At 49.4% G+C, this 23,605-nt stretch overlaps 1 protein-coding gene across 1 annotated transcript in view; it reads right to left on the bottom strand.

Annotated features, from left to right (window-relative positions):
• The window catches only part of LOC144736872 (uncharacterized), a 37,772-nt gene extending 29,549 nt beyond the window's left edge, over positions 1-8,223 (bottom strand). Inside the window, exons 1-2 of the mRNA XM_078619529.1 lie at positions 7,960-8,223; positions 1,357-2,488 (exon numbers count right to left, since the gene is read on the bottom strand). Of these exons, the coding sequence (XP_078475655.1) occupies positions 1,357-2,488; positions 7,960-8,011 (1,184 nt within the window). The 5' untranslated portion in view covers positions 8,012-8,223. The remainder of the gene's footprint in view (positions 1-1,356; positions 2,489-7,959) is intronic.
• Positions 8,224-23,605: the final 15,382 nt, after the last annotated feature.

Here is a 23,605-nt window from a genome sequence, read left to right as displayed (position 1 = left end):
TGGCGATGGCAGTCATGGTGGTGGTGGGCGCAGGAAGGGCGGGGGACCCACGACAAAATGTTGTTAGAAAACAAAAGTACATCACGAAATGATTGGCGCCAGCGCTTAGGTGTAACCGTTATTATGAATCACCATGCGAGTTTTGAATAGCGTTATGATGTGTTATGAGCGGCAATGCGACGCTCGCTGGAAGACGTATAATTACCGTAAAAATGTAAACTATTCTTGCTTTTTCCCACCCCGCTGTATTTATTTATTGAATCGCCAAGTTGCCGAGCACGCAACCCCTGAAATGCAAGGGCTCTGAAACGCAAAAGCACGCCGCACCGTTGAAGTGTGACAGCCGAGGGTGAACACACCTCTCAAACCGAGCGAGGTTCACGCGAACTCGGGCGGGAGAGAGAAAACGTGCGCTCAAAAACGAATGAATGGTTGATCATCGGTGCTTTCTAACCGTTCAACCATCACAGCTGCAATACGCAGCGTCTCTCGCATCGCAACGTAGCGTGGTATAACGCGTGCGTGTGTTTTAGCTTCTTGATGACGTTACCAGCCATGTAGAAAAAACCCTTAGAATTTTTCGTTTTAAAGCTTTCGTGACTGCAGGGATTCATATTCTGGGTTCTTTCGGTAAAGTCACGTAGAAGGGAAATAATAAAATTGTAAAAATAAAACAATCAAATTCTCACGATGTTTCGGCCACAATGCAATCAGCCGTCCTCAGGTGAAGAATGAAGAGCTGTCGGAAAGACAGCATCCTAATGAATACTGCTAAGCTTGGCAGCTTAAAATACGCTGCCAAGCTTAGCAGTGTTCATTAGGATGCTGTCTTTCCGACAGCTCTGTTCTTCACCTGAGGACGGCCGCTTGCGATGTGGCCGAAACGTCGTGAGAATTTTATCATGTTTTATTTTTATCATTTTATTATTTCCCTTCTACGTGACTTTACCGAAAGAACCAAGAATATGAATCCCTTAGTATGTCCATGAGCCACAAGGTACGCAGGGCATATATTTATCTACGTGTTCATTCCAGCCATTCTCTATCCTCCAATGGATGAAGACCTCCCCACGTCTTGTCACACATCGTGGGGGTTGACTGCGTTTGTTTGACCATACTTCGCCGTGCTGGTCTATGCGGGCTGGCGAGGCGGAAACGGGGAAGGGCAACGACTGTTCGGCGTGACCGAGAATCGAAATCGGGCGGGTGGATTTTGTAGCACAGCAAAGCTAACCACTTCGCCACTGTTCCATCCGACTGTTGGGCCAAGACTCAAGAGAATACACGTGTCGGATGGGTGTGGACCAGGTTGACCCGGGTCACTGGGTCAGCCGGGTCAGCGGCGGTTACAGGCACCTGGTCCTGAGCGCCACCTTCCCGGTGACGCGCGGCGTGGCCGCTGTGGCGTAGAGCACGCTCCTGCGCCGCACGAACTTCGTCCGGTTCCTCGCCGGGGCCAAAATCGTCGCGCAGGGGCAGGCGGCGGCCGCGGACGGCGAGGGCGTTCTCAAAGTGCCGCCACCGTCGCCGCCGCTCGACTTCCACTTGTAGCGCGAGGTTCCGGGACGCACCGCGGCGGGAGAAGCGGCTTCAGGAGCGGCCGTAAATCGCGGCGGACGTCCCTTCTGCGGCTTTGCCGTCGCTGCCGCCGCCGCGGCGATAGTGGCGCCGGCCGACGACGTCGCCGAACCGACCTCGGTGGACTCGGCGTCCGTCCGTCGAGACCGCATCACGGGAGACAAGCCCCAGCCGGGCGAAACACCGGACGCAGGCGAGGCGGCGAGCGGGCCGCCGCGTCCGGCGGTGGCGCCCGTCCACACGTACTTGGTGCCGGCGACGGCGGCGGCGGCGGTGGCCGCCTTCGAGCGGGCCGACAGCGGCGTGCTGCTGCGCAGCTTCGTGGCCTGCTGCTGCAACTGCTGCAACTGCTGCAGCTGCTGCAGCTGCTTCTTGTCGCCGCCACGGACGCGAGCCGCCGCGACTGACGCCGGCGCGGGGCCCGGAGCGGAGCCCTTCGGAACGTCGGCCTTCGCGCCGGCGGGGGCGGCGCGCACAGACGGGGGCCGTCGCCACGAGTAGCGCGACAGCCCGTCGGCGCAAATCACGGGCTTCCTGGGCGCACGGCAGACGCTCGGTGCCGCCGGACTGCGGCACGCCAGCGTCACGCCGAGCGGTCCCGGCGGCACGGCCGCGGCTTTGCCGGAGCCGTTCGTCGGGACGGCCCCCGCCGCCTGGACCGCCGGGACGCTCGACGTCACGGCCGTGGCGGGGCCGAGACGGAGACGGGCGGACGCTGCCGGTCGTTTCGGCCTGCCGGGCGCCGGCGGCGGCAGAACGGAAGCGACGGTCGGTGGCGAGGAGACAACACGGGCGCGTGCCGGGTTGGTCCACGTGCAGGCCGAAGGGTCGACCAGGCCACGGCCCGAGAGGTGATCCGACGGCCAGCGTGGCGCGTCTCCATGCTGACTCCTGTGTGCGTTGATGAGACCTGTGGGGTGAGGACGAAGGGGGGCAGGGGGGAGGGAGGGGGGTTGCAGGAGGTGGGGGTGGGGAATAAAACACCATGGGACAAAGTTAAACATTGCAAAACAACGAAAACAAGGTAAACTATTGAGATGTATCTTCTTGGTTCTTTCGGTAAAGTCACGTAGAAGGGAAGTAATAAAATAATAAAAATAAAACATAATAAAATAATTCTCACGACGTTTCGGCCACAACGCAAACAGCAGGGACGTCGAAAGGCCAAAACCGGCAAGGCCGCCACCACCGGCCTTAAGTCCACGACATGGGCAGCAGCTACAGGCTTTCCGGATCACAGTGGACGCAGCAGAGTGGGCGGACAGAGGGCGGGTACAACTTGAAGAGTTGATGCGCTAGATGGCCTCGCTGGACGGTTCACCTTCCAAGGCCGCGCTGCGACACGGCCAGGGAATGGATTGAAACACCTCGTGGGGAGTCGTGCCCTTCATCCGGCCATCTGGGGATATCCGCGCGAGGTGCACACGTGCAGGCGGTGTTGAAGCGGGCATCTGAGATTGCGCTCGCTGTTTCGCCACGCCGCTCATTGCGGCTGACACTGTGGTTAAGCGAAATCAGCCGGTTGTATTGCAAGTGCTGAAAGCGTCGGATGAACCGGTTGCGTTGAATGCACACACTCCGATGGCGCACGTGTCAGCTGTAGAGGAGGTGGAAAAGGGAGAGAACGCTAACGTGACTGGAGCATGTTCACCAGCGAACGACGAGGGGGAGATGTTGTCGAGTGACCAGCCCGCCGCACTCGTTGGGTTGCTGACGGAATTTTCTGATGTGTTCAGCCATTCGAAGTATGACTTGGGAAGGGCCGATGCTATTAAGCAAGTGATTTAAATGAGGGGGGGGGGGGAAGGGGGGCAGACCCATTCCGCAAAATGCTTATAGAATGAGCATCCCAGAAGAAAATAATTATCCGGGAATGTGTGAAAGACATGTTAGAAGCGGACATAATCAGGATGGGAGTGCACGCTTTTGCATCGACTAACAGACGCTTAAATGAAGCGTCAGTTGCAGACGCTTACCCACTTCCAAGAATCGATGAGTCTATTGGTGCATTATCGGGAGCGAATTATTTTTTTCTATGCTTGACTAAAATTGGGGATATTGGCAACTGGCACTTTATGAAGCCACTAAGCATAAAACAGCATTTGTTACACCAGGGGGACTCATCTTCTTGGTTCTTTCGGTAAAGTGACGTAGAATGGAAATAAAAAAAATAATAAAATAAAACATAATAAAATTCTTCTCACGACATTTCGGCCACAACGCAAGCAGCCGTCCTCAGGTGAAGACCAGGTCTGTCGGGGAGACAGCGTCTGAATGAAACAGCACCATGCTTGGAGCGTATATTTAAGCTGGGTTGGAAGGGGGGGGAAGGGCGCTGTTTCATTCAGACGCTGTCTTCCCGACAGACCTGGTCTTCACCTGAGGACGGCTGCTTGCGTTGTGGCCGAAACGTCGTGAGAAATATTTCATTTTGTTTTATTTTATTATTTTATTTCCATTCTACGTGACTTTACCGAAAGAACCAAGAAGATGAATCCCTGCAGTCACGAAAGCTTTAAATCGAAATTTAACCAGGGGGGACTGTTTGAGTTCAACGTTTTGGCGATGGGCCCTCCAAGCTTTGCCAGCTACGTTCCAAAGACTCGTGGAAACGGTGTTAGCTGGCTTCCAATGGGACTGCTTGCTTGAATTACTTCGACGATGCTATTGTGTTCACCAGCACATTTGAGGAGCACTTTGCATGAGGTACTTACCCCGCTTGAAGGCGGCTAATCTGAGATTAAAACCGCACATGTGTTGTATTTTGCAGAAAGAAGTTAAATATTTGGGCCACGTAGTCAGTCAGGAGAGGGTGGCTACAGATACAGAAAATAATCGGAGTGTGCAAGACTGGCCCACACCAAAGAATGTCACGGAAGTCCAGCAATTTCTTGACTTAGCCACTTACTATAGGAAGCTTGTGAAGGCTTTTATATCAATTGCTCGACCAAATGCATGCATTAACAGCTAAGCGACATTCATTCCAGTGGGGCGCGGAGGAGTAGAAATCCCTCTTCTTGGTTCTTTCAGTAAAGTCACGTAGAATGGAAATAATTAAATAATAGAATAAAACATAATAAAATAATTATAAATATTATTTTATTATGTTTTATTTATTAAAATAATAATATTTTATTAAAATAATAAAATAAAACATAATATCATATTTTTAACCTCTCTGGAAATGAAAGAGGTGTTAAGATGTTCACACTTTGATTCTGGCCACAACAAAAAAGATAAATTTTTAAAAATAGTATTGAACCCTAAGAAACGCGAACCCCCGATTGCATTTCCCACCGCGGACAGGCGATGTCCGCGCGCGCCCATTGGCTCGCGCCGCGTCACGCGGGTGTGGCAGCCCGCCCGGCGCCGATTGCCGAGCGAGGCGCGCGGCGTAAGCGGTCTACGCAATTCAAAGTCGTTACAACCAAACTGCATTTAATGTCATTTTAACAAATAATCTCTTCATTTTTTAATCGGTTAGAGAGAGAAAATTATTTTAAGTTATATAACCTATCGTGTTTTATATATTTTTTGGCTAATACCGTGCGTAAAAAAAACATCTGTTTAAAAAAACATATGTTTTAAAAAAAACGACGGTTTTAATACCAGACATACTCTTTGTTTTTTCGGTAAAGTTACGTCGGTAAAAAAATTTAATAAATTAAATCACGACATTTCGGGCGCAACACAAGCGTCCTTATTATTGGTTCTTTCGGTAAAGTCGCGTAGAAGGGAAAAAAATAAAATAATATAAAACAATAAAAATTCTCACGTTTCGACTGCAACACAAGCAATCATCATCAGATCCGTTGCAGTCGAAAAGTCGTGAGAATTTTTATTGTTTTATATTTTTATTATTTTATTATTTCCCTTCTACGTGACTTTACCGAAAGAACCAAGAATATACACACCGCTTAAGTGTGCCGATTTAAAAAAAATTACCTACGTGACCTTACCGAAAAAAAACAAAAAAATCCTTGCAGTCACGAAAACTTCAAATCTACAGCATTACCTGTTAACCCCATGTCAGTGCCCCTATACCTTATTACAGACCCTCATATATCTCAAAGTTCATCCTAAAAAACAAAAGTACCATCACAAGGGACAAACAGAGACAAATATTAGTTGTGCCCGCATTGTTTGGTAGTACATTTGGGTAGTACATGTTATGTAGAGTTATTGTTAAATTTCAATCAGTGCCAACGATCACTGTGACATTATTGGAACCTCATTTGCCAATAAAAAATATGATAATTGGTTTTTTACCCTTCTATCTGGCAACAAAACTGACACCTTTTTTTACAAGGAGTCCATGTTTGCATAGACCACAATACCTGCGGTCATAATGCAAACAAAAAACATAACTCTGATAATGTATGCATTGTCCATGAAGTTGATTGGTTCACACCCGAGACAGCTTTCCTTAGAGCCTAGTCTCACATGGTGTTGGACCAGATGACGCCAAAAGGAGCACAACTCAAAGACAATGCACCATCAGAGTATGAGAGCTCGGGGTAAGCATTAACACCATTGGTACCTCATTTGCCAGTAAAAAATATAATTGGTTTTATACCCTTCTATCTGGCAGGTATTGTGGTCTATGTAAACATGACTCCTTTTTAAAAAAAGGTGTCAGTTTTGTTGCCAGATAGAAGGGTAAAAAACCAATTATCACTGTGACATTGTTTGCATAGCTTTATTTTGGTGATTTCGAAAACGTTTTGGTTTAGCCATATTTGTTTGTTGTAGTACAGAGTTAGACTGATAACTTTAATCTAAATGGTCTTATGTTATTGTTTGACTTGCATACGGTGCTTTTTCTGGAAGACTTTGCTGGTTTTTCCTGGATTTTTCTGTTTGCGCCTAGTAACTTTAAGATGTTTTCTTTTTCTTGTTCATGTTTTAGTTTTTTTGTTTGTTGCGGTTGCACCCGATTCAAGAGCCACATGGCTCACAGGGCTTTACCAAATAAATGGCTTCCTCCTCCTCATGATCAAGATTCAAATCAAGAATGAATGACACAGACTGTAGAGGCAAGTGCTGTTAGCGAGCACCTATGAAGGCCGGGCCCGGTAACACGAGGGGGTGGGTGGCCAGCCCCACGCCCGGCCGCCTTTGTCTCCCCAGCGGCGATGTTTACGCAACCGCACCAGGTACTCATTTGAGGCCGAGCCGACCTAGGGGAGGGCCCAGGCACGTTTCAGATCATCGTCAGTGGGGTTGGCGACAGCCGTGAGCTGGAATCGAACTCCTCGGGTCGCTGGGTTCGTAACGCAGCGCACTAACCACTGCGCCACCGCTCCCCACAAAGACAAAGATCCCCCGTGTAGCCTCAACAGGCTGTAGGGGCAAGTGCTGTTAGCGAGTCACCTATGAAGGTGACTCGCTAACAGGGGGTACACGAGGGGGGGGGTACACGAGGGGGGGGGGGGTACACGAGGGGGGGGGGGTACACGAGGGGGGGGTACACGAGGGGGGGGGGGGTACACGAGGGGGGGTACACGAGGGGGGGGTACACGAGGGGGGGGGGGGTACACGAGGGGGGGTACACGAGGGGGGGGGTACACGAGGGGGGGTACACGAGGGGGGGTACACGAGGGGGGGGGTACACGAAGGGGGGGGTACACGAGGGGGGGGGGTACACGAGGGGGGGTACACGAGGGGGGGTACACGAGGGGGGGGGGGGTACACGAGGGGGGGTACACGAGGGGGGGGGGGTACACGAGGGGGGGTACACGAGGGGGGGGGGTACACGAAGGGGGGGGTACACGAGGGGGGGGGGTACACGAGGGGGGGTACACGAGGGGGGGTACACGAGGGGGGGGGTACACGAGGGGGGGTACACGAGGGGGGGTACACGAGGGGGGGGTACACGAGGGGGGGGGTACACGAGAGGGGGGGTACACGAAGGGGGGGGTACACGAGGGGGGGGGGTACACGAGGGGGGGGGTACACGAGGGGGGGTACACGGGGGGGTACACGAGGGGGGGGGGGTACACGAGGGGGGGTACACGAGGGGGGGGGGGCAACACTCTCCCAAGCGCTGATGGTTTACACGCACACGTACAGTACACCACTGTACGTACACAACTACTGGCTTATAAGACGCGCTACTCTCTCCACGTTTCGCTTTAAAACACAAACGGGGTGGTGGGTGGAGAGGGGGGTGTGTCTTATAACCTGTAGAAGCTATTTACGACGACGATGATGAAAACAATTAGGAAGAGCCGAGTCTGTCGCCTGCTCAACACGCAGCCCGCGAAGGCGATCGGCTGTCGTCTGGGCTAGCGATACCAAGAGGGGAACGATCGAACGACCAACGAATGGAGACGCAAATGAACGATCCGGACCGACGTGTGAAAGCGACGAGACGCGTACCTGTGAGGAAGCGAATCTGCCTCTGCAGGGACTCCTTTTCCTCCATTGACATTAGGGGGCTTTATCCTCCTCCTTCAGCGCATTCCGACGGTTTTAAAGACGTCCTCTTCTTCTTCTTGTTTGTAAACAAATTTAAGCACGCATTGTTATGTGTTTTTTTAAAAGAGAATAATAAAAGCAACGTTTATAAATGCCCAAGCCGGAGTTCACCGATCAGCTGTTCGCTTTTCATCCCCAAGCAGAACAGGCCTCGTGACGTCACCGGTGACGCAATCCCCCACACCAAACTCCCCCCCCCCCTCAACAACAACAACCGCCATTGGCCACTAAGTGGCGGTGACGTCACCACGACGCTTGTGCCAGGCCATGTGCATCTTGAGGCCACGTGAAGTGTCGAACGCCCGCTTGGCAGGAGGTCACGGGGCAGACCCAGGTGCCACGGGTCGACTGGCTGAGATGACTGAGATGACTGGCTGATGCACCACCTGTGCCAACTTGCTGTGCTTTTAGCCACCCAGCGCTCCGCTCGTTGTTGTGAGCGTCGCTCCTCCGCCCTCCGTTGTTGTTGGAGGGCGACTGCCTCCAACTGCCCAGTAGCGTCCTTCACGAGCCTCCTCCACAGAGGCCGATCTTGACACCGCTGGTACCAGTCATCGGCAAGTCCACTCAGCTCCACATCCTCCTGTACCACATCACTCCACCCCTTCTCTAGCCCGTGCCGCGCCCGTTTAGCCCCCTCGATCCGGCCGAACAAAAGATGTTTAGGCATGCGGTGACTTGGCATGCGGGCTACATGGCCCAGCCAACGCAGCCTTGCCTGCTGGAGGAGCTCACCGATAGGACTTTGTCCAGCCCGGTTAAGCCCAGGATGGATCGTAGGCAGGTCAGCCATTGCAGCTGCATGAGTCACAGTCCATAACCTCGCCCATTTACCCTCGACATCTGGAGGAGTGGGGGACGATGCCAACCCCAGCCGCAAGCGATGATGAAATTCTCGCTTGCAACTTTCATCAGCTAGCTGAGACCAGGCCACCTTTGGTTGGAATGGGTTCTTGGGTGTACACCCACCACCTGAGGGTACGGGTACGGCCAGGTACGGGTACGGGTACCCGTTTGCGACCCTGGTGTGGCCGGGTACGGGTACAGAATCAAAACCCGTTTGCGACCTCTGCCCCAATCCCACCTCGACCCCACTCCCCGAACCACCCCCCAACCCCACCCCAGCCCCCCCCCCCTACCCGCCCCAACCCCCCCAACCCCCACCAACCCCCCCCCTAACCCCCCCCCCCCAACCGCCCCAACCCCCCCCAACCCTCCCCAACCCCCACCAACCCCCCCCCTAACCCCCCCCCCCCCCCAACCCGCCCCAACCCCTCCAACCCCCCCCAGCCCCCCCCCCCAACCCCCCCCCCCCAACCCGCCCCAACCCTCCCCAACCCGCCCCACCCCCCCCCCAAGGCCCCCCCAACCCCCTCAGACGGCTCTTGCAACAGCGTTACCGTCGTAATTGCTAGTGGGTGACTTTCACTTTGACTCACGGACGGATTTGGAATTTACGGCAGCAACAACGCCCTACCAGCACTCAGGTCGATGGGTCACACAAATGTGCGTTCATCACGTGAGAAGTTTCCCTTTCCTACACCGATGCTTGCCCTATCATCCACCGATCCCGTGTCCTATCATCCACCGATGCTTGCCCTATCATCCACCGATCCCGTGCCATATCATCCACCGATGAAGTAATTCTGCAAGTCTCTTAACACGTGTCCCCTGCCTCTGTCCGCCCAGCAGTATGAACGAGTCTATCACAGTTAAGCTATCACAGTTAAGTCTATGGGCATGCTGCGCCCAGGTGTGGTGAGGTATTGCTGTTGTCACATCGTCCCTAGACATGTGGCAGGCTTGGAGGAGGAGGCCAAATACCATCTAGAGAGAGGGAGGGAGGGCAGATCTCTACAGCTCCAGTAGTGGCGTCAGCGGGCACTTGCTGGGGCTTCGCCTTGGCCGTCATTCAGATAATTAAAACATCCATCCAAAGCCAATGCAAATATTCTGTGTTACATGATACGCCAATTAGCACGGGAAAATGTGGCCTCGGCTCGTAATTGACGGGCGAGGGCGCTCCGTTTGATGCCAACGCGAGGTCACGTGATTGTTACTCATGATCGCCAGGGCGCCTCGTAAGGGGCCGTCCATAAATGACGTCACGCACCTAGGGGGGGGGGGTCGACGAGGGGGGGGGGGGTTTCGATTTAAAGCTTTCGTGACTGCAGGGATTCATCTTCTTGGTTCTTTCGGTAAAGTCACGTAGAAGGGAAGTAATAAAATAATAAAAATAAACATAATAAAATAATTATCACGACGTTTCGGCCACAACGCAAGCAGCCGTCCTCAGGTGAAGAACAGGTCTGTCGCAAGAACCAAGAAGATGAGGGGGGGGGGGGTGTTTGAGAAATGTGACGTCACATCAAAATGCGCAACTTTAAATTTATATAGAATTGTTATAAGAACACTGATTGTTATAACAGCACTCCTACAACGTCAGAGTGTAGCGCCACATTACCTACGCACTACAATGACAATAGTTTAAAGCGATTTGAAGCATGTTTTATTTTCAAAATGGAAATATGGTTTTGGGGGGAGGGCGAGTGTGTTTTTTGTTTGCATTCTGACTGCAGGTATTGTGGTTAATTCAAACATGATTAATTGCAAAAAGGTTTCAGTTTTGTTGCCAGAAAAAATGGTAAAAAATTATTAACGTCATCGTTTTTGAACCCTATCAGGATTCGAGATCAGAGGCGGAGGTGTTTGCACTTACGTAATAGATCAGTCATCAGCCACTTAACATGTGACTCACCTGTAAGGAATTGTAATGTGTGCTGTGTATTTCTTAATAATAATCTTCCAGGCAGCGCTGAGTCTATAGCTATCACAGCGGTTGAAATTAATTGAATTCTTCTCAAGTTCAATTGATTCTCTAACTAATCTTGGTCAGTAATAATTAGTTCTGCATAGCACTTCAACGGTAATCAAAACAAAATTGAATGTCCTTGTTGCCAAGCATGCACTGCCACTGCTGACAGCTGTGTTTGGGATCATTCAATGTTCCTTTGGTGTTCTTTCAGTCTTACGCTAATGTTACGCCGCGTCTGTCCAATATAACACTTACCGCATCAGCAATTGATCCGATATACACCTTCTGTTGATGACTTCGGTAATTCATCTTTAGTACAAGACACTAGTTTTTAAATGTTGTGCACCGTACCAAATCTCACTTCAATGTTTTGCTTTGCAAAACACGGGCTAATTTGTCAATAACGCCCGAGATATGTGGTATTTTAATCGTATTGATAATCTGATCACTTTCAGCAGTAGTGTTGTTCGATCTTGATTTGGCATTCAGTGCTCTGTCAATTTGAGCATTATTGTAGCCATTCAGTCTTAGTGCTTCTTTAACATTTTTAAATCTCTCTCCTTAAACTTTCACCATCTGACACTGCCTTTTGCCCGATGGATGAGCGTCTTGATGAGAGAGGATTTCTGTGCTGGGTGATGATGCGAATCTGCATTCACCTTCGTTTATACATCACTCCAGGGCCTGGCTCCTCCTCAACTCTCTTCTCTAATCTCCCTTTAAGTTCCTGCTACTCTCTCTGCGTTCCAAATCTTTGTTGGCTCTTTCTGTTCCTCCTCCTCCGTGTGCACGCTCGCTCGCTCACTCTCTCTCCTAGCTCCCCCTCGTCACTGGAATCAACTGCCCTTTGCGCGTCAAACAATCACCCTCTCTCGTTCGTTACTTTCCACTCTTCCCTGAAACCCCGCTCCTTCTCTATTGCCCACCCTCTCATCTCCCCGTGTTGTCCTCCCCACTCGCACGAACGCCACCATCCCTATCCCCGACTCAACCGTGGCCACCCATCACCAATCCACTCGTCTCAGTTCCATCTTCGTCGATTCCACGCATCGTCAGAACCACCACCACCACCACCTCATTTTACACACAACAATCCCATTCCACTCATCTCGTTTCATCTCACCAACCATCCTTGTACCATAGTTAGTTCACCGCACAGCGTCGTCGTTAAGGCGCTATGTAAATGTGCGATCAGGCGGAATATTGTTATGCTCTGAGTCGGGATGGCGTATCCAGCAAAGCAACAACAAATAAATTAACCCGTAAAAACAAAGTTTTTCACTATAAATCCTTTATATGCGTGGCGGCTAGAGTCCTCTCGTCCTCTGGCTTGAGATGGCTGCCACCTATGGATCAGATGATTGCCTGCCACCATTAAGCAATTGGTAATTAAATATAATTTATTTTTTCCTAAAAAGTGTAACATTTTGGAAAAAAAATTTCACGAAAATAAATTGTCACGCACAACGAGTCTGTGTGCAAAATGTCAGCTCGATTGGATCACGGGAAGTGGGTTAAAAAACGACCGAAAGATTTGCACGGTCGTAAGCGCGCAAACAAGCAAGCAAGCGAACTTAATATAAAGGATTTAAAAACGACTTTCGTGTAACGAGAGGCTCGCGCCCGTCACCTTCTAAGTCCGTCAGTCGCCACACTGGGGCAACTTCGCCCGCCCGTTGCCCCAGCGGACAGAGTTCAGTGCCTCTTGTCCACTGCTGGACAACAAAACACTAACGTGGGGCAACACTGCGAAGCGCATGGGTCGACAGCTGCTGCTGCTGTTGCTACCTCGGCCCATCGCTTCCAATCCAGTGCTGCGGCCACGGCAACTGACAACCCACCCTCTTTTCCAGGCACAACGTTTGCCGCGTTGGGCCAACCATTTGTTGGCACGGTGCTAAAACGCCGTTCAACACGCGCGCACGCGGTGCGCACGGGAACGGCTGAGCTGCCCGCTAGCGGCGGCGGATGACGCTCGACACAATCCTCCCAAGAGAGTCGGAGGGCGGATATCAAATTGTCAACGTCTCGTGTGTAAATTTCGATTTAAAGCTTTCGTGACTGCAGGGATTCATCTTCTTGGTTCTTTCGGTAAAGTCACGTAGAATGGAAATAATAAAATAATAATAATGAAACGTAATAAAAGAATAATATTATTACGTTTTGTTTTTATATATATTTTATTATTATTATTTTATTATTTCCATTCTACGTGACTTTACCGAAAGAACCAAGAAGAAGTCTCGTGTGTATATTTATTTTTGTCAACATGTCATTAGCCCTCCAACGCTGCTCCTACGCTTTGTCGAGAAGCCAAATCGCCCGGGGGGGGGGGGCGGGGGGCGGGGGGCGGTGGAGGTTGCACAATACGGCGACTCCACTCGATTGGCTCTGTCCTGGGCCTCCATCCCCCTAGGTCGACTCAGCCTCAAATGAATGACACCTTTGGCGCGATGCGCACATATTTGTTCTTCGGGAGATGAGGGCGGTTGGGCGTGGTGCTTGCCACCCACCCATCCATCCACCCACCCATCTATCCACCCACCCATCCATCCACCCACCCATCCATCCACCCACCCATCCATCCACCCATCCATCCACCCACCCATCCACCCACCCATCCATCCACCCACATCTTCCGTGCGTCGTGACGGTCTTCATAGGTGCTACTCGCTAAAAGCACTTCGCCTCTCCCTCACCCCCCAACAACAATCTGTGAAGTATGCATGTTGGACTTGTTACGCAACCTATGTTGCCAACCGTGCTAATCGGATGGGGATCTTTGCCTTTCGAGTGACGATTGATCTTTATATTCTTGGTTCTTTCGGTAAAGTCACGTAGAAGGGAAATAATAAAAAATAAAACATTATTATTTTATTATTTCACTTCTACGTGATTTTACCGAAGGAACCAACAATATGAATCACTGCAGTCACGAAAGCTTTAAATTGACGATTGATCGTTCAACTCGGCCGATCTTGAGCCACCGAGGCATATCGATGGCATGTTTTGAAACGATAAGAAAAATATATATATATGTATACGGGGTTCTTTAATAAATGTTTTCACACTTATATGGGAACTATCGATTTGAATGGAAAAAGAACCGATAATAACACTGTAACATGATAACAAATGTAATGTTACTGGTAGGAACCTCCTGGTTACACCAGCCCACAGGGGATTATTGTGTCCGTCCGTCCGTCGTGCATCCAACAATGAGAGGGGTGGGGCTGCGTGGAGAGGGGAGGGTGGAGAGGGGCTGGGTGGGGAGGGGCTGGGTGGGGAGGGTTGGGCTGGGTGGGGGGTGGGAGGGGCAGGCTGGGTGGGGAGGGGCTGGTCACCCCGTGGTGCCCTTGTAAAACTCAACGTTTAACCTACTCACGCCGGCTTGAGCCCGCCCTCACAGTTTGGCATATTTGCGGAATACACCACGCCGACATTGACCCTGGCCATTGACCGAGCAACCCAACGTTCCTACCAGCTCCCTCCGCAGGAATGTTAATAGCTTCAACAAGTCAAAGAGTCTCCTACTCGTTCGCCATCATTGTCAACGCACGCCTGCAATCTGCTCCAGGTGGTCTCCAGAACCCGGAGGCACATTCCTCGTGGTATTGTTTACAAATTCTGAGAAGTGTTTAAAAAAATTATTTGCAAACACCCTGTCATGTCTGATAGAATCCAGAACATCCTGACGATATCAGTTTGTAGGCACTTGGCCGGGTAATGCGATGATTGTAGCGAGGATAACTCCCTCCAATTGCCGCTCCCTCCTCCGGGTCCCGTAATGCGTGACTGCGGTTGAGATATGCGAAGGCAGAGTTCATTTGTACCTCCGTGCTGTGAGCCAGCGTCCTATCATTCATTTTCAGAGGGGGAGGGCGGAGGGAGTGTGATGGCATTTTCGCCGATAAGACATCACCGATGTGAGTGAGGGCCGCCACACATTTGAAACTATTGAAGGAACGAAATTGGTGAACTTCACAAATCTGGCTGTTTGCCTGATGAAGCTGGTTGTAATTACTGGCGAAACGTCGGACTCAGATTGGAAATGTTGTGGCTTGGCTCTCCAACACATCGGTGCGCTGTACGAATAATATACTACACTATACACTACACTATACACTTCACTATACACTACACTTACACACTGCACTATACACTACACTACTATACACTACACTACTATACACTACACCAGGGGTCGGCAACCAAAATAACAAGAAGAGCCATTTCTTTCCAATTCGGTACAAAATTCAGTATTTCAAGAGCCGCAATGCATCTGAGTACATACTGTACATACGTACATATTGTCAAGAAGCAGCCCGCAAAGAGCCGCATGCGGCTCCGGAGCCGTAGGTTGCCGACCCCTGCACTACACTATACACTACACTATACACTATACACTACACTATACACTACACTATACACTACACTACTATACACTACACTATACACTCCACTATACACTACACTACTATACACTACACTACTATACACTACTATACATTACACTACTATACACTACACTACTATACACTACACTACTATACATTACACTACTATACATTACACTACTATACACTACACTACTATACACTACACTATACACTACACTACCATACACTTCACTATACACTACACTATACACTACACTATACACTACACTATACACTTCACTGTACACTACACTATACACTACACTACTATACACTACACTACTATACACTACACTATACACTACACTACTATACACTACACTATACATTACACTATACACTACACACTAGTGCTGTACTAGTGACGAATTGGCCACGTTCTGTTTACGTGACAACCCTTTCTAGTTGACTGTGTCGGGTGGTGTCGGGTTTTAACTACACATTTATATATTTACGCGATCTAACCCATAAAACCTGCATTATGCATTTGGGGTTTGACAGCAGCGCAGTGACGATGATGATGATGGGGTGTGTTTTCACATGCTGTGTATTGTCGGTTGCCGCACATCAGGGGCCGCACTAAAGGCTACCAGGGGTCGCCAATGACCCGCGGGCAGAGGTCGCAAACGGGTTTTGATTCCTTACCCGTACCCGTACCCGGCCGCACCAGGGTCGCAAACGGGTACCCGTACCCATACCTGGCCGGGTACGGGTAGCCGGGTATTGGGTAGGGTACGGGTATCGGGTACCCGGTTGCGACCTCTGCCCACGGGCAATGAAGAATACTGCTGTAAGTTATATATTGTTTTAAATTGACTTGCTTATCTTTCGTCCATCTTACCCTTGTATCGTTTCTTGTATTCGTTGTTGTTCTTGTTCGCTGACTCTGGCGCGTGACCCCTTGCCGGACATCTGTGAAAACTAAACAACTTCATGGCCTCACCCTGCGAGCAATCCACTAACGCGAATGGAGTTTCCCAACACACGTGCGTGATTTGCAAAACCTCACCCGTGCCTCCAACAGCGACTGGATTACGGGGCAGGCCACATATGGCGGCGTAGCCACGGCCACCGCCACCCCCGAATGAGCGAACACTACTCGGTGCGATGCTTGGTAAATCGTCGAGGGCTACTTTGCTGAACGTGCAAAAAGAAAAATCTAGCAGCCGCCAGGAGACTCTGTGGTTTGGCCGCTATCCCACTTAGCATCCCCAAATCTCCCGCGCATCTCCCTCATATCTCAACACGAGGCCACGCCCCCATTCTCGACACATCTTGCTGACTCTGGACGCTCGCTCCACCGGCAGATTCCACCGTCCTCTGACCACGCTCCCTTATCGAACATTCCCATAGCCACCAGTCCCTTCGCACTCACAGCTGACTCCCCTGTCATTACCTCCCATGGCCACCAGTCTTTTCGCACTCACAGCTGACTCCCCTGTCATTACCTCCCGTGGCCACCAGTCTCTTCGCACTCACAGCTGACTCCCCTGTCATTACCTCCCGTCACCACTAGTCCATTCGTACTCACAACTGACTCCCCTGTCATTACCTTCCGTAGCCACCAGTCCCTTTGCACTCACAGCTGACTCCCCTGTCATTACTTCCCGTGACCACTAGTCCCTTCGCACTCACAGCTGACTCCCCTGTCATTACCTCCCGTGACCACTAGTCCCTTCACACTCACAGCTGACTCCCCTGTCATTACCTCCCGTGACCACTAGTCCCTTCACACTCACAGCTGACTCCCCTGTCATTACCTCCCGTGGCCACTAGTCCCTTCACACTCATAGCTGACTTCCCTGTCATTACCTCCTGTGACCACTAGTCCATTCGTACTCACAGCTGACTCCCCTGTCATTACCTCCCGTGACCACTAGTCCCTTCGCACTCACAGCTGACTCTCCTGTCATTACCTCCCGTAGCCACCAGTCCCTTCGCACTCACAGCTCACTCCCCTGTCATTACTTCCCGTGGCCACTAGTCCCTTCACACTCACAGCTGACTCCCCTGTCATTACTTCCCGTGACCACTAGTCCCTTCGCACTCACAGCTGACTCCCCTGTCATTACCTCCCGTGGCCACTAGTCCCTTCACACTCACAGCTTACTACCCTGTCATTACCTCCCGTGACCACTAGTCCCTTCACACTCACAGCTGACTCCCCTGTCATTACCTCCCGTGACCACTAGTCCCTTCACACTCACAGCTGACTCCCCTGTCATTACCTCCCGTGACCACTAGTCCCTTCACACTCACAGCTGACTCCCCTGTCATTACCTCCCGTGGCCACCAGTCCCTTTGCACTCACAGCTGACTCCCCTGTCATTACCTCCCGTGACCACTAGTCCCTTCGCACTCACAGCTGACTCCCCTGTCATTACCTCCCGTGACCACTAGTCCCTTCACACTCACAGCTGACTCCCCTGTCATTACCTCCCGTGGCCACTAGTCCCTTCGCACTCACAGCTGACTCCCCTGTCATTACCTCCCGTGACCACTAGTCCCTTCACACTCACAGCTGACTCCCCTGTCATTACCTCCCGTGGCCACTAGTCCCTTCACACTCACAGCTGACTCCCCTGTCATTACCTCCCGTGACCACTAGTCCCTTCACACTCACAGCTGACTCCCCTGTCATTACCTCCCGTGACCACTAGTCCCTTCACACTCACAGCTGACTCCCCTGTCATTACCTCCCGTGACCACTAGTCCCTTCACACTCACAGCTGACTCCCCTGTCATTACCTCCCGTGACCACTAGTCCCTTCACACTCACAGCTGACTCCCCTGTCATTACCTCCCGTGACCACTAGTCCCTTCACACTCACAGCTGACTCCCCTGTCATTACCCCCCGTGGCCACTAGTCCCCTCACAACACATGCAGGCTCTATTGTCATTGCACATACATACCCTGGTTATTGTTGTTGCGTTTTCGTTGCGTAACAATGCTATCGTTGTCGTTGTCTTCCGAATGACGACATCGAAAAATGTTGGTAATAAATCAAATCACGTTGATACATTATATATATATATTTTAAAGGTTACCATTCAGTTAAAAGAAACAAAAGAAGCCTCACCCGCTTTCTCACGCACTGCGACCACAACACAATACAGCATTCACCCCCGAGACGCTGCACAGAAAGTTGGATCCATGCCCATTACGGGGGGGGTGGGGGGGGGCAAGCGCCGAGTCAACAGAATACTGAGCCATCGTTGCGTCACGTGCCCCAGCGGCAGGGCATTTCGACACGTCCTGCTGAACTTCTTTCGCACCGTACGTAGCCAAACGTGCGAACGGACACGTCGAGAGCGGTGGTGCAGCGGTTAGCGCTACGACTGCACGTGATGGACACTGCTATACTTTCCTACCCTCGGTGCTTCCGACCAAAGCCCCCGTGGTTCACAACCCTCCACGCACGTATGGATGACTGCATGACGGATTTGCAGAGAGATGCAACCCGAGTGTGTGGTGTTGCTCATAAAGTGGGGGAGAGACGAGATCAAGGGTAGTGGGGGGAGGGGTTAAAGGGGCGAGGTGTGGTCATGGGTTGGTCGTGGGTGGGTGGGGTCGTTGAGGTCATCAGATATGACACTAAATATGGAAATTTTTATGTGATCGCATCTGAATGCAGAACCACGTACTTTGCGTGCGTTAATGAAATGACTGTCGGAATCGGTGGCAACGAAGCACACCGCCCTTGCAAGCGCAGGGCGCCACGACGGCGAGATGTTAACTCCCTCGCCTGCTATACAGGAGGTCCGTGGGTTCGATCCCGACCTTGACGCCTGCTGCTGTGTATTTGGAGTGTGCGCGTGCCTCTCGCTCAATCTCTCTCTCCCTCCGTGGTCGCGTGGATTTTTCTCCGGCTCCTCCGGTTTCTCCCCTCCACATTCCGACTCAACATGCACTTCAGAGTTGTTTGGCTGCTATGCATTTCCACGTGGTGATGATGATGGTGAGCCACTGTGGTTTGTGGTAGATAGGTCGTTCTTCTGACAACGACGCTAAATATATGAGCGGGGCTTTACCTGGTGAAATAAAACATAAAAATCACGTCGTTTTGCACAGAGAGGCAGAGAGGCGATTGCTGCATTGGTAGGGTAAGATAAGTACAATATTGGGCATAATCGGATGGCGTGTCACGCAATCCATTGACGCAGAGCGGTGGGGTCGAGTATTTAAGAGTTGCCAATATAATGGCAACGTGTAATTAACGACGCCTGTCCATAGGTCTGAGCCAGTGCGTACGTGTGTGTGTGTGTGGGAAGGCTGGCACGCTGACAGAAATCCCACGACGCTACGTATGCTGCGTGTTGAATTAATCGCAGCTTATGGAAATGAAAAACGGAATTTCCCGACTCGAGAATTAATGCATACATTCAAACAAAGCTGTAATAAAGGTTTTAATTCGGGGAGGGGGAGCGGAGGGGGAGTGGTTAGGTCGCGCAAATATGAATGTGTCTTATTATGTGGGTCTTTCGGTAAAGTCACGAAAGACCCATAGAATATGAATATGAATTCCTGCAACTCTTAAATACCTGGAGAAGTCAAAAGACACCACCGCTATTATTTTCTTTACTTATTTTCTTTGAACCTTTTTACGTGACTCTTTGGTTCTTTCGGTAAAGTCAGGCAGAAATAACATAAATTCAATAATAGAATACGACGTTTCGATCGCAACACAGCAGTCGTCATCAGGGACAGAGGTGGGACAAAGTCATTGTTATGCAAGTCCAAGTCGAGTCGCAAGTCATCAAATTCATGACTCGAGTCTGACTCGAGTCCAAGTCACATGACTCGAGTCCACACCTCTGTCAGGGAGAACTCAATTTGAGAGAGAGACAAAACACAGACACGGAGACACACAGACAGACACACAAGCAAAGAGAGACAACACAGAGACACACAGAGAGACACACAGGCAGAGAGAGACAGACACAGAGACACACAGAGAGAGGGAGACACACAACATAGACACACAGAGAGACACACAGGCAAAGAGAGACACACACAAAGACACACAAAGAGAGACACACACAGACACAGAGAGACACACAAGCAGAGAGACACACACACAGAGACACACAGAGAGACACACAAGCAGAGAGAGACAACACAGAGACACACAGAGAGAGACACACAACATAGACACACAGACAGACACACAAGCAAAGAGAGACAACACAGAGACACACAGAGAGAGACACATAACATAGACACACAGACAGACACACAAGCAGAGAGAGACACAGAGACACACACAGAGAGAGACAACACAGAGACACAGAGAGAGAGACACATAACATAGACACACGGACAGACACACAAGCAGAGAGAGACAACACAGAGACACACACACACACAGAGAGACACACACACAGAGACACACAGAGAGAGAGAGATACACAACAAAGACACACAGAGACGTGGCTTTAGCGAAGGAACATGAATATGAATTCCTGCAGTCACGAAAGCTTGAAATCAAGATTCATGAATGTGCCGTGAAACCCGCCACCACCCGACACAGCCAATAAGCAAGGTTGCATCTCGTAAGCACAACCGGTGTGTTGGAGAGTGACCGAGAGATAAAGTGACGAGAGATAAAGTGACGAGAGATACAGTGACGAGAGATAAAGTGATGAGAGATAAAGCGATGAGAGACAAAGTGACGAGAGATAAAGCGATGAGAGACAAAGTGACGAGAGATAAAGTGACGAGAGATAAAGCGATGAAAGACAAAGTGACGAGAGATAAAGTGATGAGAGATAAAGCGATGAGAGACAAAGTGACGAGAGATAAAGTGACGAGAGATAAAGCGATGAGAGACAAAGTGACGAGAGATAAAGTGACGAGAGATAAAGCGATGAGAGACAAAGTGACGAGAGATAAAGTGATGAGAGATAAAGCGATGAGAGACAAAGTGACGAGAGATAAAGTGACGAGAGATAAAGTGATGAGAGATAAAGCGACGAGAGATAAAGTGATGAGAGATAAAGTGACGAGAGATAAAGTGACGAGAGATAAAGTGACGAGAGATAAAGTGATGAGAGATAAAGCGACGAGAGATAAAGTGACGAGAGATAAAGTGACGAGAGATAAAGTGACGAGAGATAAAGTGATGAGAGATAAAGCGACGAGAGATAAAGCGACGAGAGATAAAGTGATGAGAGATAAAGTGATGAGAGATAAAGTGATGAGAGACAAAGTGACGAGAGATAAAGTGATGAGAGATAAAGTGACGAGAGATAAAGTGATGAGAGATAAAGTGACGAGAGATAAAGTGATGAGAGATAAAGTGACGAGAGATAAAGTGATGAGAGATAAAGTGATGAGAGATAAAGTGATGAGAGATAAAGTGATGAGAGATAAAGCGATGAGAGATAAAGTGATGAGAGATAAAGTGATGAGAGATAAAGTGACGAGAGATAAAGTGATGAGAGATAAAGCGATGAGAGATAAAGTGACGAGAGATAAAGTGATGAGAAATAAAGCGATGAGAGATAAAGCGATGAGAGATAAAGCGACGAGAGACAAAGTGACGAGAGATAAAGTGACGAGAGATAAAGTGACGAGAGATAATGTGATGAGAGATAAAGTGACGAGAGATAAAGTGACGAGAGATAAAGCGATGAGAGATAAAGCGATGAGAGATAAAGTGACGAGAGATAAAGTGACGAGAGATAAAGTGACGAGAGATAAAGTGATGAGAGATAAAGCGATGAGAGATAAAGCGATGAGAGATAAAGTGACGAGAGATAAAGTGATGAGAGATAAAGCGACGAGAGATAAAGTGACGAGAGATAAAGTGATGAGAGATAAAGCGACGAGAGATAAAGTAACGAGAGATAAAGTGACGAGAGATAAAGTGATGAGAGATAAAGCGACGAGAGATAAAGTGATGAGAGATAAAGTGACGAGAGATAAAGTGACGAGAGATAAAGTGACGAGAGATAAAGTGACGAGAGATAAAGTGACGAGAGATAAAGCGACGAGAGATAAAGCGACGAGAGATAAAGTGACGAGAGATAAAGTGATGAGAGATAAAGTGACGAGAGATAAAGTGATGAGAGATAAAGTGATGAGAGATAAAGTGACGAGAGATAAAGTGATGAGAGATAAAGCGATGAGAGATAAAGTGACGAGAGATAAAGCGACGAGAGATAAAGTGACGAGAGATAAAGTGATGAGAGATAAAGTGATGAGAGATAAAGCGATGAGAGATAAAGTGATGAGAGATAAAGCGATGAGGGATAAAGTGATGAGAGATAAAGTGATGAGAGATAAAGTGATGAGAGATAAAGTGATGAGGGATAAAGTGATGAGAGATAAAGTGATGAGAGATAAAGCGACGAGAGATAAAGTGACGAGAGATAAAGTGATGAGGGATAAAGTGATGAGAGATAAAGTGATGAGAGATAAAGTGACGAGAGATAAAGTGACGAGAGATAAAGTGATGAGGGATAAAGTGATGAGGGATAAAGCGATGAGAGATAAAGTGACGAGAGATAAAGTGATGAGGGATAAAGTGATGAGAGATAAAGTGATGAGAGATAAAGTGACGAGAGATAAAGTGACGAGAGATAAAGTGATGAGGGATAAAGTGATGAGGGATAAAGCGATGAGAGATAAAGTGACGAGAGATAAAGTGATGAGAGATAAAGTGATGAGAGATAAAGTGATGAGGGATAAAGTGATGAGAGATAAAGTGATGAGAGATAAAGCGATGAGAGATAAAGAGATGAGAGATAAAGTGATGAGAGATAAAGCGATGAGAGATAAAGTGATGAGAGAAAAAGTGATGAGAGATAAAGTGATGAGAGATAAAGCGACGAGAGACAAAGCGATGAGAGATAAAGTGATGAGAGATAAAGCGATGAGAGATAAAGTGATGAGAGATAAAGTGATGAGAGATAAAGCGACGAGAGATAAAGTGATGAGAGATAAAGTGATGAGAGATAAAGCGATGAGAGATAAAGCGATGAGAGATAAAGTGATGAGAGATAAAGTGATGAGAGATAAAGCGATGAGAGATAAAGCGGTGAGAGATAAAGCGATGAGAGATAAAGTGATGAGAGATAAAGTGATGAGAGATAAAGCGATGAGAGATAAAGCGGTGAGAGATAAAGCGATGAGAGATAAAGTGATGAGAGATAAAGTGATGAGAGATAAAGTGATGAGAGATAAAGTGATGAGAAATAAAGTGATGAGAGACAAAGTGACGAGAGATAAAGTGATGAGAGATAAAGTGATGAGAGATAAAGTGACGAGAGATAAAGTGATGAGAGATA

This window comes from Lampetra planeri, chromosome 63 (assembly GCF_965212315.1).
Source record: "Lampetra planeri chromosome 63, kcLamPlan1.2.h2, whole genome shotgun sequence".
Classification (NCBI taxonomy): Eukaryota; Metazoa; Chordata; class Hyperoartia; order Petromyzontiformes; family Petromyzontidae; genus Lampetra; species Lampetra planeri.
This window is presented reverse-complemented; position numbering and strand designations above follow the sequence as displayed.